Source organism: Haliotis cracherodii, unplaced genomic scaffold (genome assembly GCF_022045235.1).
Source record: "Haliotis cracherodii isolate W230 unplaced genomic scaffold, xgHalCrac1.p SCAF_5, whole genome shotgun sequence".
In the NCBI taxonomy this organism is placed as follows: domain Eukaryota; kingdom Metazoa; phylum Mollusca; class Gastropoda; order Lepetellida; family Haliotidae; genus Haliotis; species Haliotis cracherodii.
Genome location: NW_027266308.1, coordinates 59,656,145 through 59,683,393, shown reverse-complemented (window position 1 = coordinate 59,683,393; position 27,249 = coordinate 59,656,145). Strand labels below are relative to the sequence as shown.

Below are 27,249 nucleotides of genomic sequence, written 5' to 3'. Positions count from 1 at the left end.
TGCTTTCGGTTCGTAGTAGTTCTACTACACACGCTTGCACAATTTCAACCGGATTCGAGTAAGCTGACCACGTGGAAGTGTTATTGAATCTATTTATAGCAACTGATTCAGCCTAGCCAATCAAATTGCTAGGCTAAATATAACAGATGACGTTCAATATATAAATGCGACGAAGAACTCGACAGAAAGAGGATTTTGCCGATCTGTCAAACGAGAAATACACCTGAGTTGGAAGGAAGACATTCACAGAAACAAGGTATGTTGGCTCTGCAAGTGTGCATCGTTCAAATAATCACCTGTCATCGCTTCAAAGTGACTGTCACACAATATTATGGACATGTGTGAGGCCGAACTTCGGCCTCGTCTGCGAGTTTGTTTGTTACCATTAGTTACACTTGTTTAGATCGCTAAGTATGACATGAACTGGGGCAATGCGAATTTATGCTTAAGTCAGTAACATATACTGTTGGAAGACAACCGCATGTCTTGAGACTCAAGTGCGCGTTCCTTTTACGAACGTAAGTTGGAGCATCGATCGGGCCTGTGTTGAACCACGGACCTATATATACTAGTAAGCCCGTGGTTGAACTCAGAACACGCGAAACACTTCCGGGTTGTTGTGAAATCAGTGATTCTCTGTTAACGGTAGATAGTACTGGATACTATTGATAACTCATCGCACTATACATTACGTATTCATGAATTTATTATCAGGAATAAGCAAGGTTCTATTGTTGATTTGCCCTGTTATGGGAGTATTGACGAACCCACTATATTATGTCGTACTGCCCTAGGCCTACCGCATGCCATAACTAATGCTATAACTACTGTACGCATGGATGGACAGACATTCCCGACATGGGCGTTGTCCATACTTATGTACAGATTTGTAAAGTGAAATCTTTATGCTTACTGGTCACCCTGGTAAAAGATGACAGGATGTGAGAATAGATTGGGGTGTATATGGGTAGGGTGAGGTAGGGTGTAGGCCAAAATGGGTAGTTGGTGGAGGAGGCAAAGATGGGTAGTTGGTGGAGGAGGCAAAGATGGGTAGTTGGTGGAGGAGGCAAAGATGGGTAGTTGGTGGAGGAGGCTAAGATGGGTAGTTGGTGGAGGAGAGAACGATGGGTAGTTGGTGGAGGAGAGAACGATGGGTGGTTGGGGGAGGAGGCAAAGATGGGTAGTTGGTGGAGGAGGCTAAGATGGGTAGTTGGTAGATGAGGCTAAGATGGGTAGTTGGTGGAGGAGGCTAAGATGGGTGGTTGGTGGAGGAGGCTAAGATGGGTAGTTGGTGGAGGAGGCTAAGATGGGAAGTTGGTAGATGAGGCTAAGATCGGAAGTTTGTGCAGGAGGCTAAGATGGGTAGTTGGTGCAGGAGGCTAAGATGGGTAGTTGGTGCAGGAGGCTAAGATGGGTAGTTGGTAGAGGAGGCAAAGATGGATAATTGGTAGATGAGGCTAAGATCGGAAGTTTGTGCAGGAGGCTAAGATGGGTAGTTGGTGGAGGAGGCTAAGGTGGGAAGTTTGTGGAGGAAGCTAAGATGGATAGTTGGTGGGGAGGCTAAGATGGGTAGTTGGTAGAGGAGGCAAAGATGGATAATTGGTAGATGAGGCTAAGATCGGAAGTTGGTACAGGAGGCTAAGATGGGTAGTTGGTGGAGGAGGCTAAGATGGGTAGTTCGTTTGGAAAGCTAAGATGCATAATTGGTGGAGGAGGCTAAGATGGATAGTTGGTGGAGGAAGCTAAGATGGATAGTTGGTGGAGGAAGCTAAGATGGGTAGTTGGTGGAGGAGGCAAAGATGGGTAGTTGGTGGAGGAGGCTAAGATGGGTAGTTGGTGGAGGAGGCAAAGATGGGTAGTTGGTGGGGAATGCTAAAATGGATAGTTGGTGGAGGAGGCTAAGATGGGTAGTTGGTGCAGGAGGCTTAGATGGGTAGTTGGTGGGGGGGGGGGCTAAGATTGGTAGTTGGTTTGCAGAGGAGGATAAGATGGGTAGTTGGTGCAGGAGGCTAAGATGGGTAGTTGGTGGAGGAGGCTAAGATGGGTAGTTGGTGGAGGAGGCTAAGATTGGTAGTTGGTTTGCAAAGGAGGATAAGATGGGTAGTTGGTGCAGGAGGCTAAGATGGGTAGTTGGTGGAGGAGGCTAAGATGGGTAGTTGGTGGAGGAGGCAAAGATGGGTAGTTGGTGGGGGAGGCTAAGATGGGTAGTTGGTGGGGAGGCTAAGATGGATAGTTGGTGGGGGAGTCTAAGATTGGTAGTAGGTGGAGGAGGCTAAGATGGTAGTTGGTGGGGAGGCTAAGATGGGTAGTTGGTACAGGAGGCTAAGATGGGTAGTACGTGGAGGAGGCTAAGATGGGTAGTTGGTGGGGAGGCTAAGATGGGTAGTTGGTGGAGGAGACTAAGATGGTAGTTGGTGGGGAGGCTCAGATGGGTAGTTGGTACAGGAGGCTAAGATGGGTAGTTGGTGGAGGAGGCTAAGATGGGTAGTTGGTGGGGAGGCTAAGATGGGTAGTTGGTGGAGGAGGCTAAGATGGTAGTTGGTGGGGAGGCTAAGATGGGTAGTTGGTACAGGAGGCTAAGATGGGTAGTTGGTACAGGAGGCTAAGATGGGTAGTTGGTACAGGAGGCTAAGATGGGTAGTTGGTGGAGGAGGCAAAGATGGAAAGTTGGTGGAGGAGTCAAATATGGGTATTTGGTGCAGGAGGCTAAGATGGGAAGTTTGTAGGGGAAGCTTAGATGGGTAGTTGGTGGAGGAGGCTAAGATGGGTAGTTGGTTTGCAGAGGAGGATAAGATGGGTAGTTGGTGGAGGAGGCTAAGATGGGTAGTTGGTGGAGGAGGCTAAGATGGGTAGTTGGTGGGGGAGGCTAAGATTGGTAGTTGGTGGAGGAGGCTAAGATGGTAGTTGGTGGGGAGGCTAAGATGGGTAGTTGGTACAGGAGGCTAAGATGGGTAGTTGGTGGAGGAGGCAAAGATGGAAAGTTGGTGGAGGAGTCAAATATGGGTATTTGGTGCAGGAGGCTAAGATGGGAAGTTTGTAGGGGAAGCTTAGATGGGTAGTTGGTGGAGGAGGCTAAGATGGGTAGTTGGTTTGCAGAGGAGGATAAGATGGGTAGTTGGTACAGGAGGGAGAAATGGGTAGTTGGTGGGGAGGCAAAGATGGGAAGTTTGTAGGGGAAGCTAAGATGGGTAGTTGGTGGATGAGGCTTAGATGGGTAGTTGGTGGATGAGGCTAAGATGGGTAGTTGGTGGGGGAGGCTAAGATGGGTAGTTGGTGGAGGAGGCTAAGATGGGTAGTTGGTTGAGGAAGCTAAGATGGGAAGTTGGTGGGTGAGGCAAATATGGGTAGTTGGTGCAGGAAGCTAAGATGGGTAGTTGGTGGAGGAGACTAAGATGGGTATTAGGTGGGGAGGCTAAGATGGGTAGTTGGTGGAGGAGGCTAAGATGGGTAGTTGGTTGAGGAAGCTAAGATGGGAAGTTGGTGGGTGAGGCAAATATGGGTAGTTGGTGCAGGAAGCTAAGATGGGTAGTTGGTGGAGGAGACTAAGATGGGTATTAGGTGGGGAGGCTAGGATGGGTAGTTGGTGGGGAGGCTAAGATGGGTAGTTGGTGGGGGAAGCTAAGATTGGTAGTTGGTGGATGAGGCTAAGATGGGTAGTTGGTGGATGAGGCTAAGATGGGTAGTTGGTGGGGGAGGCTAAGATGGGTAGTTGGTTTGCAGAGGAGGCTAAGATGGGTAGTTGTTGGAGGAGGCTAAGATGGGTAGTTGGTGGATGAGGCTACGATGGATAGTTGGTGGGGGAGGTTAAGGTGGGAAGTTTGTAGAGGAGGTTAAGATGGGTAGTTTGTTTGCAGATTAGGATAAGATGGGTTGTTGGTTTACAGAGGAGGCTTAGATGGGTAGTTGGTGGAGGAGGCTTAGGCGGGTAGATGGTTTGCAGAGGAGGCTAAGATGGGTAGTTGGTTTGCAGAGGAGGCTAAGATGGGTAGTTGGTGGATGAGGCTAAGGTGGGTAGTTGGTGGATGAGGCTAAGATGGGTAGTTGGTGGAGGAGGCTTAGGCGGGTAGATGGTTTGCAGAGGAGGCTAAGATGGGAAGTTGGTTTGCAGAGGAGGCTTAGGTGGGTAGTTGTTTTGCAAACCCGGGTACTTTTACCGCTAGGCTATCCCACCACCCCTTAACACTTTTAATCTCTTATATTGTTTGTTACCTAACAGGCATGACATTTCTTGGAATATCAATGATACAATTTATTTGTTTGTAAAATCTTTGTTTTGCCAGCCATTTGAGGCACAATCTCATTAAAATCAAATATAAGTTCTCTCTATCGCTAAAGCGAGAACTTAGATTCTGATTTTAATGAGATTGTTTGAGGCAAGGATGGCGATTCAGTGGCCGTAAGAGGATTAGACAAGTCAAGCCCTTGAAACAATATACTTGTGTGTAATTAGTATTTGGCAATAGCAATATTAAAATGTTTTCATTGATTACAGATGGATTTTGGTAGCAGTTTTGTATATGTTGGAGATGACGAGGAAGAAGTCGTCTACTCTGACCAATCATCAGATGAGGAGACCGATAAGGATAAGATGGTGAGACAGCCATGACAGATGACAGATAAATACACAGAATTAATAACAAAATTTGTATCAGTTAACATGTCCCTGAATTAAAAATCCAAATGAAATTATATTAATAAATTTGCTTTAATAATACTATGACTGGTATACTAATGACTTTGGTTGATTGTTTCAAGAAGAAACATCCAAATTTCAAACTTTTCTTTTCTCAAAATGTTATGTACTGGTAGGCATAAAAATGAAATATAAAAAAGAAAAATGTGGGTGAGAGTTTTTACGATAAATTTTAACAAGTTTAGATATGATAAATGATATGTTTGATTTTTTTATTTTTGTTTTTTTTAACATTTGACTTCATTCTGGTCGGTGGAATATAAACCCAACTGCTTTTTTTCACATTTCATTTTTTTGGAGCCAATGGATTTGTAAACCAAGTTCAAAGATAAGTGTGGCCTAACAGTGATAAGGCATTCATGGGACATTTTGGGTATCATGGCAACTGCTACCTTGGCCCTGGAAAATTGATGGGGTGTTGGAGGAGATACCCTAGAATCTCTTTTTGGACATTTTTTGAAAACTGTTTTGTTTATGAAGTCTGAATTTAAGCTGTTTGATTTTTCCTTGACGACTCTGGAATTATACCTGATATACTTGTGAAAACAGTATTGATGTCAGCATGTTTGTTTTTTATTTGTTTGCATTTATTCAGAATTGGATCTTTTTAATTGCAGTGGTCAAATACATCACTGTAGAATCATTGCCTGAAACTTGTGTTGCTGATGAGATCTTTAAGTGATTTAACAAATCTGATTTTCAATATGGCTGCCACAAAAAATAAATCAATTCTGATTGCTTCTGGAATGTATGCTAGACATCCTAGACATTGCAAGAAAGAAAATACAATACAAGATAAGAAATACAATAAAAGAAAAGAAATACAATACAAGATAGGAATACAGTACAAGATATTAAATACAATACAAGAATGGAATACAATACAAGATAGGAAATACACTACAAGATAGGAAATACAATACAAGATAGGAAATACAATACAAGATAGGAATACAGTACAAGATAGGAAATACAATACAAGATAGGAATACAGTACAAGATAGGAAATAAAATACAAGATAGGAAATACAATACAAGATAGGAATACAGTAGAAGAGAGGAAATACAATACAAGATAGGAAATACAATACAAGATAGGAAATACAATACAAGATAGGAAATACAATATAAGATAGGAAATACAATACAAGATAGGAATACAGTACAAGATAGGAAATACAATACAAGATAGGAAATACAATACAAGATAGGAAATACAATACAAGATAGGAAATACAATGCAAGAAAAGAAATACAATACAAGATAGGAATACAGTAGAAGATATTAAATACAATACAAGATAGGAAATACAATACAAGGTAGGAAATACAATACAAGATAGGAAATACAATATAAGATAGGAAATACAATACAAGATAGGAAATACAATATAAGATAGGAAATACAATACAAGATAGGAATACAGTACAAGATAGGAAATACAATACAAGATAGGAAATACAATATAAGATAGGAAATACAATACAAGATAGGAATACAGTACAAGATAGGAAATACAATACAAGATAGGAAATACAATACAAGATAGGAAATACAATGCAAGAAAAGAAATACAATACAAGATAGGAATACAGTAGAAGATATTAAATACAATACAAGATAGGAAATACAATACAAGATAGGAAATACAATACAAGATAGGAAATACAATATAAGATAGGAAATACAATACAAGATAGGAATACAGTACAAGATAGGAAATAGAATACAAGATAGGAAATAGAATACAAGATAGGAAATACAATACAAGATAGGAAATACAATGCAAGAAAAGAAATACAATACAAGATAGGAAATACAATACAAGATAGGAAGTACAATGCAAGAAAGAAAACACAATACAAGATAGGAAATACAATATAAGATAGGAAATGCAATACAAGATAGGAAAAAAAAGAAGATAGGAAATACAATACAAGATAGGAAATACAATACAAGATAGGAAACACAATACAAGATAGGAAATACAATACAAGATAGGAAATACAATACAAGAAAAGAAATATTTTACACGGGACAATCGGGTATACATCAAAAACAAACTTTTGGCCATTATCGTTACATAATCTTAACTAAAAGGAACCTGCAGAGACTGCCAATGTTGTGCTCAACATGGCGGACACAAATCCTGTAACTACAGTTAGTATCTTTGCTTCAGGAATGTATGCTGGACATCCTCGACACGGCCGGGCAGGAAGAGTACTCCGCAATGCGAGATCTGTACACTCGGTCAGCTCAAGGCTTCATCATCGTGTACGACATCACGAACAGGGAGTCGTTCGAGGAAGCAACGGCCATGTTTACTTTCCTGGAAACAAGTAAACAGGGGGAAAAAATATATGCTGTGGGTATAATATTTTATTTTCGAGTAAATGAGTAAATGCGTTTCACTGGGAACAATATTACTGTTATATCATAACAGTAAATAATCCCACCTGAACCAGACAAAAGACGGTGTTTCATGGCACCAGCAGTTATCATATTTGCAATGGTCAGTACCATGACACAGTCATCAAAGAAAGACATTTGTGTCAATTACTATGGTTCATTTCACTTTGAAGGGCGGTGGCTTAAGCTTGTGGTATAAGTGTTCACTTGGCACTCCAAAGACTGACAGGGTTCAATTCCCCACATGGTTATAATGAGTGAAGCCAGATTCTAATGTCTCCCATTGTGATATTGCTGGAGGAGTGGTAAAAGTGGCATAAAAATCAACACTCTCACCTAGGAACCGGTCATTTAGTACAGGGAGTCAGATCAATGTACTGAAAATAATTACCCTTCCCAAATGCTTGTCATATTTTTGGATGACCCTCCCCATGTCCTTGTACATTTTTTTGATGACCCTCTCCAAAAAGACAAACACAAAAGCACTCAATATTTTATAATAAAATGTCCATTTTCATTATTTTTTATGACCCTCCTCTGGAGACTATCAAATGTTTTGGTGGCCCTCCCTGACTCCCTGGCCCACCACCCCCCACAATAGATGACCAGTCCTACCAGACTGCTATCATGTAAGAAGCGTATGTATGTTTTCTATTTATTTCATATATTATACAGGTTCTTTGCGGGAACAAGTCTGATCTGGATGTCCAGCGAGTTGTTTCCACAGCGGAGGGTAACGATCTGGCCATCAAGAAGAACGTGCCCTTCAAGGAGACATCGGCCAAAACAGGGGAAAACGTCACTGAAGCCATTGAAGCGTTGCTCAGGACAATCCCACGTCAAGGCATTGAATACAAGGTACAGAGTGGCTATTCATGCACAGAAGAGAAATGAAATCATATTCAGTGAAACCTGAACAGGTTCAGGATTTAGTCAGGACTTACAAAAGATTGGTTAATCAAGGAATTGTTTTTGGTGTTTTGGTGTCAGGTGTCAAAGACCATATATTGGTTTATGGTCTCTGTTGGTATACCGGTATATGTTTTCAAATTTAGGCCACACCCGATAACAGAATAAATGTCCTGATTGGCTGATAAAAGTATGAGTGGGGCTTCTTGTGATGTGTTCTTCCGCTAAGTGATGGCACAGATTTCATACTGTTGTCTAAATTATTTTGTGTGTTCCTGATTCAAAAAGTGAAGTGAAGTTAACATTTTAATTTCCATTAGTTACGCCCCTGTTTAATGTCATTCCACTTTAACATTGCAGCTAGCTACCCTAGGAACAGGTGGGGTGGGCAAGTCGTCTGTCACCTTGCGTCTAGTGCAAGACACGTTTGTAGAAAACTATGACCCCACCATAGAAGACTCCTACAGGAAGATGATCAACGTCCAAGGTCTTCCCAAGATGGAGGCAAAAAGAAGGAAAAAGAAGTCGGCAGCATCAGTACCAGCACAGGCATCTGGTGGACTACAACAAAACGGTAAAAAGGATCGCCGTTATTTCACTGAAGATATGATCCCAGTGAAAGTGAGAAGAAAGCTTTCAACATTGGGTCTAATTTTTAGGACTGGCATGGCAAAAGAGAAAGGAAAATTAGTGTTATATGACTGATGAATAAGTTTTAAGGGACTGGTCATTTATTATAGTGGGGGAGAAGGTGGGATTGGTCTTTGGACTATATCATACTTTGCCAATGGCCTCCATTTTATGTAACATTTTATCAGTTTTGAGAAATTTGATTGCCGATTCTAAGGTATACCGAACAAAACATGTTAGCATCCTGAATACTTTGGGGGATATTTTTATTAAATGTGGTTGCTCAGTCTTCACTACAAAAAATTCACCAGAAATATTCATTATCCCTAAGTTTGTTTGTTCAGTAGTTTCAGGAGCTATCAGTTTAATCTTCCAAATAGCTGTAAATAATAACTCTTGAAGACACAGCAGGGATTTATCTAGAATTGCTTCCAGGCCCATATCAGCCCCAAGTCTACCGTAAATGTCGGACAAAATCCCAAATATGAATTAAGCATTTCCCATTTTGTTATGTGCTTTGTAAGGAGACTTTCACTGATAACAGGACCAACATAGAGGAATAGGCATTGATGCCTGGTTTAGCATCATTCAATATCATGCAATGTTAAAATTTACTGTTACAATGCCTCAGAGTTTAGGAAAATATAAGAACTTAAAATAATCCCATTTAGAAAAAAATAACACTTTTTCCAAATTCGCCTGGCAAGGGCACACTCCTCCCATGAAACAAAAATATTGTCAAAATATATTTTTCTCGATTGTGTCCCACCAGGAGAAAATATACCTTATGGGTGCTAAGATACAATTGGGCTGTGACGTCATAAAGACAGTTTGATGGGAACTTACTTCAGTGAAGATCGCCATAACTTCTTATTTTTCTCTTGTTAGTTTGTAATGTTATAAAAACATTATTACAAAACCTTTCAGCAACCATAAGTTGGCAATTGAGTGTTACTGTCATGTGTCTCTGTAATACATAATGAATTGAAGCTTGTGAATTGTATTTTTGTCTTCAAAGATGCTGTAGTTTTAAGATAAATGAAAAGTGAAAATGTGATATTTCACCCATAAAGTCCCCTCCTGGCGGGCACATTTGTTGTTTAATGTCAGTCAGTACATCAAGGTTTCTTATGAAGTTATTTCCTCTCAGTCAAGAAGAAGGGTGGCGTCATGTCCAGCCTGAAGAGAGTATTTAGTGGAAGAAGACAAGAGAAATGCGGCCCTCCAAGTTCGTCTCCCCTTCCACCTCCCCCTCCCCCTGGACCTAGGACCCCTGTCAAGACAAAGAAGATAGATGGCAATGTGGTGCACATCCCCCTGGGTACACTGGCCGATGATCCACAACTTGTGACCGGGGATCCAGTTCGGTGCAGGAAGTGTGATGCCGTTCTGTGCCAGACATCAAGCCTCATAGACAATGGAGCTACAAGACAGTGGACCTGGTTAGTGCCAAACCACTTTTTAATTGGCTGGTTTTTCACCAATCATAAAATATATTATGAAAGCAACAAGTGACACCACTATAAGTGACATCACTTACACTATAGTTTATAAGGCACTGAGAAATGTATGATGTATTGGTGGAGAATTGATAAATTATTCTCAATAAGATCATTTCTCAGCTATGTGGTCAGTGCCAATGTTTTAATTGACATATTTACATCAAATATTTTTTTTCGGATGGAAAAGTAAGCCTCACTGCTACAGCGTTGATATTTGTTTGTTGTTTGACACCACACTCAGCAATATTCCAGCTATATGACGGCAGTCTGTAAATAATTGAGTCTGGACCAGACAATCCAGTGATTGACACCATAAGCATCGATCCACGCATTTGGGATACGATGACATGCATCAACCAAGTCAGCGAGTCTGACCACCTGATCCCATTAGTCACCTCTTTCGACAAGCATAGTTGCCTCTCACGACAAGCATAGGTTGCTGAAGACTTATTCTACCCCGGATCTTCACGGTGCACAGCATTGTAATATGCATTGAGTGACATGAGGTGTGACATTGAATTGTGTTCTGCCTTTCAGTGAGTATTGCGGGAAAGAGAACAAAGAACTAGACGTGACCTCGGAGGAGATACCCAGAGAGTTGATGTTTGACTACATGTTGAGTCCAGCAACAGAGAAAGAGGAGGAGGCGCCTGAGGTTGTCCAGAAGGTCACGCCAGGAATAATTGTCTACTGCATGGACATCAGCGGCTCAATGGATGCAAAGGCAGATGTCCCAGAACTACAAGGTTAGACACTCAGAACTTCCAGATGCAGTGTGGGACATTAGGCTAAGTGTGACAGAACTCCCAGATGCAGTGTGTGGCATTAGGCTAAGTGTGGGAACTTACAGATGCAGTATGTGACGTTAGGCTTAATGTGACAGAACTTCCAAATGCAGTGTGTGATATTAGGCGTAATGTGACAGAACTTACAGATGCAGTGTGTTACATTAGGCTTAGTGTGGGAACTTCCAGATGCAGTGTATAACATTAGGCTAAGTGTGGGAACTTACAGATGCAGTGTATGACATTAGGCTAAGTGTGGGAACTTACAGATGCAGTGTGTGACATTAGGCTTAGTGTGACAGAACTTCCAGATGCAGTGTGTGACATTAAGCTAAGTGTGACAGAACTCCCAGATGCAGTGTATGACATTAGGCTAAGTGTGGGAACTTACAGATGCAGTGTATGACATTAGGCTTAGTGAGACAGAACTTCCAGATGCAGTGTGTGACATTAGGCTTAGTGAGACAGAACTTCCAGATGCAGTGTGTGACATAAGGCTTAGTGTGACAGAACTCCCAGATGCAGTGTGTGACATAAGGCTTAGTGAGACAGAACTTCCAGATGCAGTGTGTAACATTAGGCTTAGTGTGACAGAACTCCCAGATGCAGTGTATGACATTAGGCTTAGTGTGACAGAACTCCCAGATGCAGTGTATGACATTAGGCTTACTGTGACAGAACTTCCAAATGCAGTGTATGACATTAGGCGTAGTGTGACAGAACTTCCAGATGCAGTGTGTTACATTAGGCTTAGTGTGGGAACTTCCAGATGCAGTGTATGACATTAGGCTAAGTGTGGGAACTTCCAGATGCAGTGTATGACATAAGGCTTAGTGTAACAGAACTTCCAGATGCAGTGTGTGACATTAGGCTAAGTGTTACAGAACTTCCAGATGCAGTGTATGACATTAGGCTTAGTGTAACAGAACTTCCAGATGCAGTGTATGACATTAGGCTAAGTGTGACAGAACTTCCAGATGCAGTGTGTGACATTAGGCTTAGTGTAACAGAACTTCCAGATGCAGTGTATGACATTAGGCTTAGTGTGGGAACTTACAGATGCAGTGTATGACATTAGGCTAAGTGTGGGAACTTACAGATGCAGTGTGTGACATTAGGCTTAGTGTGACAGAACTTCCAGATGCAGTGTGTGACATTAGGCTAAGTGTGACAGAACTCCCAGATGCAGTGTATGACATTAGGCTTAGTGTGGGAACTTACAGATGCAGTGTATGACATTAGGCTTAGTGAGACAGAACTTCCAGATGCAGTGTGTGACATTAGGCTTAGTGAGACAGAACTTCCAGATGCAGTGTGTGACATAAGGCTTAGTGTGACAGAACTCCCAGATGCAGTGTGTGACATAAGGCTTAGTGAGACAGAACTTACAGATGCAGTGTGTAACATTAGGCTAAGTGTGACAGAACTCCCAGATGCAGTGTATGACATTAGGCTTAGTGTGACAGAACTCCCAGATGCAGTGTATGACATTAGGCTTACTGTGACAGAACTTCCAAATGCAGTGTATGACATTAGGCGTAGTGTGACAGAACTTCCAGATGCAGTGTGTTACATTAGGCTTAGTGTGGGAACTTCCAGATGCAGTGTATGACATTAGGCTAAGTGTGGGAACTTCCAGATGCAGTGTATGACATAAGGCTTAGTGTAACAGAACTTCCAGATGCAGTGTGTGACATTAGGCTAAGTGTTACAGAACTTCCAGATGCAGTGTATGACATTAGGCTTAGTGTAACAGAACTTCCAGATGCAGTGTATGACATTAGGCTAAGTGTGACAGAACTTCCAGATGCAGTGTGTGACATTAGGCTTAGTGTAACAGAACTTCCAGATGCAGTGTATGACATTAGGCTTAGTGTGGGAACTTACAGATGCAGTGTATGACATTAGGCTAAGTGTGGGAACTTACAGATGCAGTGTGTGACATTAGGCTTAGTGTGACAGAACTTCCAGATGCAGTGTGTGACATTAGGCTAAGTGTGACAGAACTCCCAGATGCAGTGTATGACATTAGGCTTAGTGTGGGAACTTACAGATGCAGTGTATGACATTAGGCTTAGTGAGACAGAACTTCCAGATGCAGTGTGTGACATTAGGCTTAGTGAGACAGAACTTCCAGATGCAGTGTGTGACATAAGGCTTAGTGTGACAGAACTCCCAGATGCAGTGTGTGACATAAGGCTTAGTGAGACAGAACTTACAGATGCAGTGTGTAACATTAGGCTAAGTGTGACAGAACTCCCAGATGCAGTGTGTGACATTAGGCTTAGTGTGACAGAACTCCCAGATGCAGTGTATGACATTAGGCTTACTGTGACAGAACTTCCAAATGCAGTGTATGACATTAGGCGTAGTGTGACAGAACTTCCAGATGCAGTGTGTTACATTAGGCTTAGTGTGGGAACTTCCAGATGCAGTGTATGACATTAGGCTAAGTGTGGGAACTTCCAGATGCAGTGTATGACATAAGGCTTAGTGTAACAGAACTTCCAGATGCAGTGTGTGACATTAGGCTAAGTGTTACAGAACTTCCAGATGCAGTGTATGACATTAGGCTTAGTGTAACAGAACTTCCAGATGCAGTGTATGACATTAGGCTAAGTGTTACAGAACTTCCAGATGCAGTGTGTGACATTAGGCTTAGTGTAACAGAACTTTCAGATGCAGTGTATGACATTAGGCTTAGTGTAACAGAACTTCCAGATGCAGTGTATGACATAAGGCTTAGTGTAACAGAACTTCCAGATGCAGTGTCTGACATTAGGCTAAGTGTGACAGAACTTCCAGATGCAGTGTGTGACATTAGGCTTAGTGTAACAGAACTTCCAAATGCAGTATGTTACATAAGGCTTAGTGTGACAGAACTTTCAGATGCAGTATGTAACATTAGGCTTAGTTTGACAGAACTTCCAGATGCAGTGTATGACATTAGGCTTAGTGTAACAGAACTTCCAAATGCAGTATGTTACATAAGGCTTAGTGTGACAGAACTTCCAGGTGCAGTGTGTGACATTAGGCTTAGTGTAACAGAACTTCCAAATGCAGTATCTTACATAAGGCTTAGTGTGACAGAACTTTCAGATGCAGTATGTAACATTAGGCTTAGTTTGACAGAACTTCCAGATGCTGTGTATGACATTAGGCTTAGTGTGGGAACTTACAGATGCAGTGTGTGACATAAGGCTTAGTGTGACAGAACTCCCAGATGCAGTGTGTGACATAAGGCTTAGTGTGGGAACTTACAGATGCAGTGTGTGACATTAGGCTTACTGTGACAGAACTTCCAAATGCAGTGTGTGATATTAGGCGTAGTGTGACAGAACTTACAGATGCAGTTTGTGACATTAGGCTTAGTGTGACAGAACTGCCAGATGCAGTTTGTGACATTAGGCTTAGTGTGACAGAACTTCCAGATGCAGTTTGTGACATTAGGCTTAGTGTGACGGAACTGCCAGATGCAGTGTGTGACATCAGGCTTAGTGTAACAGAACTTTCAGATGCAGTGTGTGACATTAGGCTTACTGTAACAGAACTTTCAGATGCAGTGTGTGACATCAGGCTTAGTGTAACAGAACTTTCAGATGCAGTGTATGACATCAGGCTTAGTGTGACAGAACTTATAGATGCATTGCATTACAAAAGGCTTAGTGTAACAGAACTTCCAGATGCAGTGTGTGACATTAGGCTTAGTGTGATAAAACTTCCAGATGCATTGCATTACAAAAGGCTTAGTGTGACAGAACTTCCAGATGCAGTGTGTGACATTAGGCTAAGTGTGGGAACTTACAGATGCAGTATGTGACATTAGGCTTAGTGTGACAGAACTTCCAGATGCAGTGTATGATATTAGGCTTAGTGTGGGAACTTACAGATGCAGTGTGTGACATTAGGCTTAGTGTGATAAAACTTCCAGATGCATTGCATTACAAAAGGCTTAGTGTGACAGAACTTCCAGATGCAGTGTGTGACATTAGGCTTAGTGTGGGAACTTACAGATGCAGTATGTGACATTAGGCTTACTGTGACAGAACTTCCAGATGCAGTGTGTGGCATCAGGTTTTTGTATGGAAACTAACAGATGCAGTGTGTGAAATTAGGCTTAGTGTGACAGAACTTATAGATGCAGTGTGTGACATCAGGCTTAGTGTGACAGAACTTCCAGATGTTGGTGTGAAATTAGGCTTAGTGTAACAGAACATATAGATGCAGTGAATGACATTAGGCTTCATGTGACAGAACTTTCAGATGCAGTTTGTGACATTAGGCTTAGTGTGACAGAACTTATTGATGCAGTGTGTGACATCAGGCTTAGTGTAACAGAACTTCCAGATGCAGTGTGTGACATTAGGCTTAGTGTGACAAAACTTCCAGATGCATTGCATTACAAAAGGCTTAGTGCGACAGAGATTCCAGATGCAGTGTGTGACATTAGGCTTAGTGTGACAGAACTTTCAGATGCAGTGTGTGACATCAGACTTAGAGTGACAGAACTTCCAGATGCAGTGTGTGACATTAGCAGAAGATGCAAAATGAATGTAGCTCTTGGATTTGAGAACTGAACAGTTGTAAAGGAAGATTTTCAATTGTCCATGATATTTTGTGTCTGTTATAGCGGCATGGAAGCAGGCTCGGAGTGGAGAGACGTTGGAGGCTAAGTCGAGGCTGGAGTGTATCAAGGAGGCTGTGATGAGGTACACAGTAGATTTCACTGGAATGAAATAGCAATTTTGTGTTTCAAATAAATATGGTATTTATCACAGAATAAATAATAAATACAGGATCTTTGCATTTTGTCAGATTACTTCTTAGTGATTGATATTTAAAAGTTGATATCTTCATAAATGGCACAGCCACAAGTTAAATGTAAACTTTACCAGGTCTCATAAGGTTATTTACTTCAGGTTAGGTATTTATCTCAGATAAATACAGTTTTTCATCACTAAATACATGTACCATGAATGTGGTAATTACTTGATTCTGATTGGTTAGTCACGGGTATCAAATCACAACATCTCCTAAATGAACTGTATTAATATGATTATACAGGTTTAAGGTCATGTGAATATTAGTTATCTTTACCAGCACGCATGGTTGTATGATGGCAATCTCTTGTCGTGTTACAGACAGGTGGAGCTGCTGAAACTGGAACAGCCAGAAAAACAAGTGATGCTGGTCCTCTTTGACTCAGAAGTCGAGATCGTAGGTGATGGGACGGGACAACCTAAAACAGTTACTGGAGTTAACATGAAGGACTTTGATGCACTCATCAAGAACGGGAAAAAACTAGCAGATAAAAATGAGATTAAACCTCTGCGACTTTCTCATGAGTAAGTTAAGGACTTGGGAACAGTTCCAGAGCGTGTTATATATTAATTAAAGCTATTAATTTTAATTTATTAATTGGAACTGTTAAAATGTTTAATTTTTTCAATGTATGAAAACAATTTATGTCATATATTTTCTGTAATAATTCAAAATGAATAGTCAAGATTTCTTAAAATTGTCTGTGATATGAAATAGTATTGCTTGTATAATACAAAACTGAAACAATTTTCCAGTGGTTTGATGGAGAAGGTGGCAGACTTGCACACGCGAGGCTGTACAGCACTTGGCCCTGCACTGGCAATATGTGCTGGATTTGTGAGTGAAGTGCCTTCATCAGAGATTGTGCTGTGTACTGATGGGGCTCCAAACTCCGGCATTGGCTCCATGACTGGCGGTGCCCATGACTCTGAATTCTACACAAAGGTAAGCTGTGATTCTGCTGCAATAAATACTGTAAATCTGGAAATGATGCGTCTCCAAATTAACATGACTGCTGACCCCTACCAAAAATGCGGCTCAATACCAATGCGACTCCCCCCACCCCATCCCCAATGGAATGATACTGATCCTTACCTTATCAAATCAAAAAGCAAATAGCATCGCTTATTAACACTGAGTAGATCACTTCCGTAAAAACAATAAACAGTGTTTTCCTTAAAACAACACACAGTTTATATGTTTACTCGGTTGACTGGCATTAAGGAGTGAGTTAGTGAGTGAGTTTGGTTTTACGCTACTTTTAGCAATATTCCAGCAATATCACGGCTTCGGGTCTTTCGAAGTGACGAGCCAACGCTTTAACCACTAGGCTACCCGACCGCCCATGGCATTAAGGACGTTCAAAGGCAATAAAATAATTGAACCAACAACAGTTCACCATTTGGTATGCGGAATTGTCAACAAGCTTGACACGAGTGGATGGGACTCTTGACCCCAGCAGTGATGACTGGATGCCCTTTGTGTAATACCTATTCTTTGAAAGACATTGTTATGTACTTGTTACAACTGCTGCTCAATCAACCATGTTTGTGTATATATTCATGTTGGTATTTCCGCTATCCAAAGTGTGCAGTGAGGCCGTCTTATTGTTGATGGTCATTTCGAGACATAAATGCGAAGTTTCATTAATGCGAGCAAAGACCACTTGCATTTTTCGCATTTAATTCATGCTCGCGTTAATTTCAAGATTTACAGTAATAAGGTCAGATTTTCAATCTTTTTCAGACCTGTTACTCCATTATTATACCTTCTACATGAAGATCTGATGAACTTTCTAATCAGTTAATCAGTGTTCTCGGTATGCAAATCAGATTACAGACAATCATATCCGATTTCTGTATCTTCAATATGAATATAATCGGGGAAATACAAATTTGAAAATGTGCTTCTATGCTATTACATTGTCGTGGATATTCTGCACCCCCTGTCGTTTCCTGTCGCATCTATACCTAAGGGGCGAAGGGGTAGCCTAGTGGGTAAAGTGTTCGCTCGTCATCCTGAAGACCCGGGTTCGAATCCCCACGAGGGTACAATTTGTAAAGCCCATTTCTGGGGTCCCCCACCGTGATATTGCTGGAATATTGCTAAAAGTGGCATAAAACCATACTCACTCACTCGCTCATCCTGTTTCAAGCAGGTGTATCATATTTACCCCAATAAGTGCAGTTGAGGTGTAATTCTTTATTTATCTTTTTATCATCCATTGAGTATTCTTCATGATTAATTAAACCCTTTCAGTTTTTGATGCACATTCAGTTTAAAGAATATTTATGTTTAACAATGCAGACTAAATGTGTCATGTTCGAAGGATTTGGCGTGAGCATGATAAGGAAATCTAATTACCTGTTATTGTTTCAAAAATATACATTTTCTATGTAATTCCAGATCGGCAACTATGCTCGTTCGAAGAACATCGTCATCAACATCATGGCAGTGGAGGGAGAGCCTGTCGGGATGCAGCACGTCAGTGCATGTGCACTGGCTTCAGGCGGCACCGTCAACGTCCTCAACCCCATGGAGATTGTTCGGGAGCTTCGTCTCATCTGGCAGAACAAGATCGTGGCTTCATCAGTTCATGTTACCTTCCTGCTGCATCCATCCCTTGTGTTTGTTGAAGAAGGTTATCCAAAGGTAATCATACTTTGAGTCTTTTATGTTTTGGAGAGTGTTTAATTGTCTCAGCACATTCTTGTTCTTATGTATGTATGTATGTTCCTCTGCTTGAAATCATCTGCCTGAATTTAAATAGAAACTTAATTGACATTTTTACACAAATTCATGTTACACCTTTCTGTGTTTCATTACTGTATGGTCTTCCTCAACCCATGCTTGCCGTAAGAGGCGAATATGCTTGCCGTAAGAGGCGACTAACAGGATCGGATTGTCAGGCTCGCTGACATGGTTGATGCATGTCATCGTATCCCAATTGCGTGGATCGATGCTCATGATGTAAATCACTAGATTGTCTGGTCCAGATTCCATTATTTACAGACCGCCAACATATAGCTGGCATATTGCTGAGTGTGGCGTTAAACAACAAACAAACAAACAAAAACTTTGTGGCACAGTAAGTCTTATCTTTTCCAGGACTGCAGCAGGTTGGTGAAGGAGGTGGGCAACGCCCTGAAGGACACGGACCTCACATTTAACTTCAAACTCAAAGATCCGGACACCATCCCAGAAATTGATGAAATCCCTTTCCAGGTACTGTCCTTGATTCATGCATCCCAAATCTTTCAGAGGGTGATGCCAGAGCTGAAAACCCCATCGTCCCGAGGGAAGGGAGATAACTGACTGTAAAAGTCCAGTTTCCACCCTTACCAAACTTTTCAGGGCTCGATCAGAGCGCCACCAGTGGCTATTAATGTAATGTCCCTTCTATGTCCCTCCTGTTGACCACTAAGACTCATCCTCTCATATCACTTGCATTCACTTTGAACAAAATGGCGGCGACCAGCTAAGACTATCTGATCGATAATCCAAGTCTATATCCTGTGATAAAACAGGTCTTACTTCGGGTGCATCAAATCACTTGAGCATCGTGATTAAAAACATGAAAAGATTTGGAAACTATCTGTTGACACCAAATTGATGCTACACACGCTTTGCAAATCCTGCAGTCGACCAAAATCTGCATGGCATTTTACGAACCTGATGTTGATTCGTTAGTTCAGCCAAACGATAACTCCATAATTCCAGGCTAGTTCGGCAAGAGTGGAAACTGGAATTTAATGGTCAGTTAACTCTCTTGCCTCAGAAAGAAAAGTGAAAACCAAAGTTTCCCATGCTTTTTGGACAAAAAATGTGATGTGTGCATGTTTGTATATACTTTGGACAACTCTCAGTTTGTCATATAAGCCGGTTCATATTTGCTCATGATATCCACCACTGCTTTGTCAGGACCAGGATTGATCACTATGAAGGTTGCCATGGTGATTGTGGGAGATGATTAACCAAAGCCCAAATACTCAAATAGCATATTGTTATGGTCGTCGGGACTCCAGTCTGGATCAGAACTGGGATAAGAGATAGTCCATGTAGTGTGACGATGATGAGGAAGATATATCATTCTCATATTAAGAAAAGAATTGAAGTTCTAGAATGTCTCATTAACCATATTGAACTTGACTACAATAATATTTGTTTGTTTGTTTTGTGTGTTTGTTGTTTAATGCTGCACTCAGCAATATTCCAGCTATATGATGGCGGTCTTTAAATAATAGAGTCTGGACCAGACAATCCAATGATTGATATCATGAGCATCGATCCAGGCAATTGGGATCGATGACATGCATGAACCAAGTCAGCGAGCCTGACCATCCGATCCCGTTTGTCGCCTCTTACGACAAGCATAGTCGTCTTTTACGGCAAGGATTACAATAATAAAAAGTAGAAAGAATCACTAAATTCAAGCATTTTATTCTCAATGTCCCTTTCAAAATGCTATTGCGGTACTGAGGTTTTTTAGATACTGGCATCCTGGGGTTATCTGCCTAGACAAGGACCTCTTGACTTTCATTCTCAAAGTAATGCACTGCTATTGATGAAGACAGTCAAAAACTATATATTTCTTTCTGTGAAGGGGGCGGTCGGGTAGCCTAGTAGGTAAAGTGTTCACTCGTCACGCAGAAGACCCGTGTTCGATTCCCGATATGGATACAATGTGTGAAGCCCATTTCTGGTGTCCCCCGCCGTGATATTGCTGGATTATTGCTAAAAGCGGCGTAAAACCATACTCACTCGCTCGCCTTTCTGTGAAGATGTATCCAGATTTGATGAATGACACATTTCTCTGTTCTAGGTTCAGATCACCTACACCCGCAAGAACGGCATGAAGTGTCTCCGTGTCATGTGCAAGAGTCACAAGTTCACCAAGGACAGGAAGGTCATGGAGGAGGTAACACAATGACATCTGCTTGAAGAACTTCTGCAATTTATTAACAAACAGTGTGCAATGACATATACTGCTCCCATTGAGCAAGAGGGCGTCTGGTAGCTAAGTGTTTGAAGGTTCCAGTCATGCATGTTACCATATTCTTGGAATAAGGCTTAATAAAATAAAAGAATTGGTGCTCAGGCAATGACTATTGAAATTATAGTGTGGGTGGGAAGTGTTTTTTTTTGCTTGTTCAAACTAGTATATGACCAAATGTACAGTGTACCATCAACCTGGGAAAGGGCCTCCCTACATAAACAAGCATACAAACTCCTATTGCCGCCATTACCATAACACAAGATGCTCAGTAAACCAGTGTGCATGTCAAGGGAAGTAACTGCGCGCTATTTTGGATCGCATTGTTTTCAAATATAAGGGTTTAAAAAAAAAATGTGGAAATAAAAACGAAACATGCCGCAGACTTAATGAGGATGTATGCATGCCTGAGAACCAAGACTATTTTATTTTAGCCTAATATGTGGCATAAAACAATACTCGCTCACTCATCCATCTGGGGAGGTCGGGTAGCCTAGTGGTTTAAGCGTTCGCTTGTCACGCCGAAGACCCGGGTTCGATTCCCGACATGGGTACAATGTGAAAAGCACATTTCTGGTTTCCCCCACCGAGATATTGCTGGAATATTGCTAAAAGCGGCATAAACCCATACTCACTCACTCACTCATCCATTAAAGTTAATAGTGAAAATTTATGAACTAAATTATTATAACTAGAAATGGTCATTGTAATCTTCAGATAATTATTTAATTAATACAAGAAATTTTTTGAACTTTCAATTGAAAAATTAAATGAACTTTTTATCAGATTTGGAAAACATTTAAAAAAACCTTATCTGTGCCTGATGTTAACATGGCTAAAGGAGATCAGCTTGAGAATAATAAATCTAGTGCTAGGCTTCCAATGGGAGGCTTGTTCAGAAAATCAAGGATAGATATTCTGGAAATGGTAGATGTAGTTAGGAGAGATTGTGAGATTTGTTACTTGCATGACAAGTTATCACCCATGTAAGTAACATATGTTCTTTCTACAGTTAACGTTTATAACGAACATGCTTATAACGAACTAACAGATATAACAAACTTATGTTATTGTCATTTTCTGTAAATATGCAGTACATATGCTTATAACGACCTAAGGTTATAACGAACTAATGTTAGTGGTCCCTTTGAGTTCGTCATAGCTGTAGTTTACTGTAATTCTAAAGATGGTCACATCCTTTATCTTTGTTATCAGAACATCAATGTGGCAGTCGTGGGATTGGCCACGATGCAGAAGACGGCTGAGATGGCAAAGAACAAAGCCCCTCGTCAGGCTAGGGCACAACTGTAAGTAGCTTCAAAATAGAAAACTATTTACTTAACTATCGTGTGGTAGTTAGGCATTGTGTTCCAATGGGTTCCAACCAAACATGTTTTGTTTTTGGGGTGTGTGTGTGTGTGTGTGTGGAGGGGGGGGGGGAAGTATTGTCTAACGCTGGACTCAGAAGTTTTCCAGCTATATGATGGTGGTCTGTAAATAATTGAATCCGGAGCAGACTATCCAGTGATTGATATCATGAGCATCAATCCACGCAAGTGGGATATGATGACATGCATCAACCAAGTCAGCGAGCCTGACGACCCAATCCAGTCAGTTGCCTCTTGCAACAAGCATGGGTTGCTGAAGACCAATTCTAACCCGGATCATCAAGGGTCCCGAACATGGTGTTGGACTGTGTGATCTAATATATTGCAGAAAAAGAATTTGTTCCATCATTGTAAATCTCAGTATTCTGTGAGCCAAATGATTTAAAATGGTAAATTCAAATTCATTTACCTAACCTAATCACCTGGATATCTTTGCAAATACAGTGGTAGAAAGTAAAGAGGGTTCAGGGCCCTTGATATTGGCTACTGAAGTACTTGACTCTAAGAATCATCTAAGACTGGGGTAATGACAAAATCACAACAGACCTACAAGATTTTTATGCTGCTTTAAATTTACCATCAGTATACATTATTCATCCTTACTGCAATCTAGTCGTAGAGCATCTGCCTGGAGAGCGGAAGGTATTGGGTTTGCTCTGCAGCCAAAGCACCCCAAAAGACGCTAAAAGATGGTACTTGTTGTTACCCTGTCTGGCACTCGACATAAAGGGGCTAAAACAAGGACTGGCTCAGAGTCAGTATACTGTGTCTGAGTGGGGTATTCAAGTTAAACTGTGGCATGGTATCTCAGCGGACTAGCAGTTTAAAATCGGCATTAATCCAGACGAGTACAAGCAGCCACACACACGTAGATGCATGTTGCAATATAAGTGCAATAATCACGAACGCGATGTTAAACTCCATCACCTTACCTCAATGTAATATCAGTGTAGTTTGATGGGTGACCCAGTTATCCAAGGTACCGGAATTGTCTGTGCAGGGCTGCATCCCTTAGGCGTGCTATAAACCTGTGTTGAAGGGTTCCAATCGGTTCACCCCAATTATGATTCTTGGTTTGTTTGTTTGTTGTTTAACGCTGCACACCTCAATATTCCAGCCATATGACGGTGGTCTGTAAGTAATCGAGTCTGGAACAGACAATCCAGTGATTGACATCATGAACATCGATCCACGCAATTTGGATCAATGACATGTATCAACCAAGTCAGCGAGTCTGACCACCCGATAGTCGTCTCTTATGACAAGCATAGTCGCCTTTTACAGCAAGCATGGGTTGCTGAAGACCTATTCTACCCCGGATCTTCACGGGTCCTTGGTTTGTCAGCTTCATACTTGTATATGTGGGTGTCACCATAGACCTGCATCACTTCGGATAGTCCTCCAACATCAAGCTGTCATGCTGTGATATTACTGAAATAGTCTTCAAAGTAGCGGTAAATCCAACTCACTATTTAATTGTAGTTTTACTTTTATTCAGATTGGCAACCAAGAATATGATGAAGAGAGGTGCAAAGACAGTGGAACAACGTGAAGAACAATTTGCATTTTTTAATGAATGCGAAGAACTTGAATCAGACATTTCCTACAACGTGACTCACTGGGTAAGTAATAAAGAATAATGAATAACTTATTAGGGGGACAGCATTTCATTGAAACATTTTCATCACTCTTGGCACATGTGGCCTCTCGAGCTTAGAGTTGTAAAGGTCAAGGTCAACTTGTAAAGGTCAAGGTCACAAGAATGCAAATGGACTATTATTGAAGATTAAGTTGACAAAATTCTTCATTTAAAATATATTACATCATATGTTGGTCTTTCCTCATTTGTGAAAGCGTCATTACATAGAAACTCAAAAAAAAATTTTCATTGATTTGAGGCTGCTATTAATCCAAACATTACTGCTTTGTAGTTTTTATATGCCATATACAAAAAGGCTGGAATCACATTTGCTCTGTTTGGAGATAACATTTCTTAAGTGCAGTCAATTTATTCTAATGCTATTGTTTGCATATATTTAACAGATACTAATTATTTAAATTATGAATATAAATTGTAACAAAGCAAAGAAAAACAGATCGTACCTTGAGTGAAAAGAACATCAACTTCACATGATAATATTTCAGATCTTTGATATTCAAAAATCTCAATTAAAATATATCATTATAAATGTGTTATCTTATCGGAGTGTAGTATGGTTTGGGCTGGTTTAGCAGTCATGTTTGTATCACTGAATGATGGTGAACTTCTGTCCCACTGGTATTCTGTTGCCATAGAAACAATTTAAGACCATATGCTTCCGAATACAGTTTTGGGTTTTTACAAGATCTAATTAGAAATCACGAAAACTTTATGAAAAGCACAAACATTGACCATTTCTGCCTTTTGCCAATTAGAATTTTCAAATTTCATCTTTTGTCCAAAATTATCTTATCTATATTGTCAAGATATATCTTATATCTTTTATATTGTATATTAATATTGTATATATTGAAGGATGTCTCCGAATGCCTTTCCAAACTTCACTTTTGACCATTTTAGACAAAACGCAGTGCAACCGTTCATTTTCTCACCACCATAGTTTTTGTAATATTTCCCTAGTAGTTTGTTTCAGGTCAAGTCTGAACTGTTTCATTTACTCTTCATCCCAAATAAACACCTCATACTTGACCATGTGTTCACTAATGTTGTAGTCATGATATACTGCTCCAGACAAATGTGGACCAGTGGTTAAAGCAATCGCTCAGCTTGTCGAGAGCCTGAGTTCGATTCCCCTCAATGAGTGAGGCCCATTTCTGATGTCCCTCACCATAATCTTGCTGGAATATTGCCAAAAGGGGCGTAAATAACTCACTCACTCCAGTCGCATGTAAGGAAGTCCTCCTATTCTTTCAGGAACAAGGTACAGCAAGTGATTCATCCCACAGAATTGCTCACAGGTCACACCAGGCCAATATGGAACGGTTCCACGGAGCCAAGAAGAAAGCTGCTGTAGTCCAGCAGCGACAAGTCAGTGACAAAAATAATTATGACGCGTATTTGAATTACAAATGTTAAACTTCATCATGGTCAGCCTGCATGCCTGCATATTGAGACCAGGTGTGGCCCTGGAGGAAACCGACGCTATGGAATCTTTCGTTCTGTTGAACACTCGAGCTATATCTCTGCCGTGTTGCCAGAATATGATTCTAGACCTATTCCGATGTTGTTATGTGATGCTATGTATGTGTTATAGATGCATCTGTCCATGCTGATTCGACAATATTTACACATTGTAAGCAACACGACATGCCATGTAATATGTGTATCACAAATATAAACAGCTATGTACGTCTTCATGTCTTTACCAGGTATGTTTACTTATAGTTGATGGCCCTATTAGGCAATATGTTGTTATACAAGTTGCTAACGTTGATGGGGAGGTGGGGTAGACTAGTTGTTGAAGCGTTCACTCGTCAGGCCTAAGGCCCGGGTTCAATTCCACCATGGGTACCGTGTGTAATTCCATTTCTGGTGTTCCCCGCTCTCATATTGCTGGAATATTGGTTAAAGCAACGTAAAAGCCATACTCACCCACTTCCTGCTACTGTTGATGGAATTAGTGAGACTATGTCCAATGATATGATATTGTTTTTGTAAGATGTGTATTTTACAGACTATTCCCAGTTTACTTGTGACCCGTGAAGATCCGGGGTAGATAGGTCTTCAGCAACCCTTGCTTGCTGTGGTGACAATGCTTGCCAGCGACTAACACGATCGGGTGGTCAGGCTCGCTGACTTGGTTGATACATGTAGCCCAATTTCATGGATTGATGCTCATGATATCAATCACTGGATTGGCTTGTCCAAACTCGATTATTTACAGACCGCTGTCATATAGCTGGAATATTGCTGGAATATTGCTGAGTGTGGCGTTAAACAACAAATAAATAGAAATATAAAAAATAGGTTACTTGTTCCCTTTATATTTATTCTGTTTTATATGTATTTAAGGAATAATGTTTTTATGCCCTATGCTCACCTTTGCATGAACACCTGTATCATCACTATTTGATGGTGATTCTTGAAGTATGATGGAAATGTTTTTTGTTGCTTTTTATTCATTGAAATCAGTTGACTCATGTTTATATCACAGTATCTTGTACACATGTGCCATGTGCTATGTTTGCATTATTTGTAAGGTTTTCTTTTGATACATTTTATTGACCTAATGTTTTGGTCATTGGTAAACCCCCTTTCCTGTTTTATATGTAACATAGGAAAATGAAACACAAATAAAATTGTTTTTGTTGAGACTTGTGTCATCATTTCTCATACGACTCGTATCTTTGTTCTCGAAGAATGTTATTGAGGCTGAAGGGGTCGTTGTCGGCACAGGCACTACAGAAATGTATCCCAGGTACGTTTCTGTATATAGGAATTTTCCCTAGCCAAAATCAAATACAGAAACGTACTCCAAGATGGGTCCATTCCGATGCAGGGCCACAGGGCGCAATGCGCGTTACTGGTTCTTCAGGTAGCCTAGCTATTCGTCCCTTCCTATATGCCAAACCGCGGTTAAATTCAACATGGCAGTACGCGGTCATCAGGAGAAGCTTTTGTATTATCTTCTTAACCTGCATATCAGCGTATCATATGGAAAACGATCCTACACAGTGACGTACGGACATTAATCCAATATTCCGGTAATATTCCGCAATCCACGCACGTATTCGTAATCAGGCAAACCGGAACTAAACTTGAGCCGGTTTCGGGTTGGGAAATATGGACTTATCCGACGTTTTTTGTACCAGATACGTTTCTGTATTTGTATTTTGGCAAGGGTATATTTACAGAAACGTACCTGGGGTACATTTCTGTAGTACCTGTGCTGACAACGACCCCTACAGGCAGTTAACTCCCTTGCCTCGGGGAGATGTCACTCGTTTTGAGTTGCCCATTGTAATTCCAGCCCAAAACAATTCCGCTGTCAGCACCTAGTTCAAAAATTGAGAAGGTGCTAACAGGTCCTAATGGCTGTCAAAACTGAATATTATAAATATTATTTAGATTGGAGTGTTAGCGGGGTAACAGCTTTTGTACTGTATGAAGTTGTTTGA

General features: G+C 40.9%; 1 protein-coding gene across 1 annotated transcript; it reads left to right on the top strand.

The window, feature by feature from the left end:
- The first annotated feature begins 147 nt into the window (after window positions 1–147).
- On the top strand, window positions 148–26,443 carry LOC139444296 (circularly permutated Ras protein 1-like). Its single transcript, XM_071225230.1, has 16 exons — window positions 148–256; window positions 4,493–4,591; window positions 6,874–7,059; window positions 7,779–7,961; window positions 8,373–8,586; window positions 9,793–10,084; window positions 10,682–10,890; window positions 15,560–15,638; window positions 16,071–16,274; window positions 16,506–16,695; window positions 18,157–18,402; window positions 18,859–18,975; window positions 20,573–20,668; window positions 21,959–22,050; window positions 23,630–23,753; window positions 25,046–26,443. The coding sequence occupies exons 2-16, from the start codon at window positions 4,493–4,495 to the stop codon at window positions 25,205–25,207; spliced, it is 2,493 nt and encodes an 830-aa protein (XP_071081331.1). The 5' UTR covers window positions 148–256; the 3' UTR covers window positions 25,208–26,443.
- The last annotated feature ends 806 nt before the right edge of the window (window positions 26,444–27,249 follow it).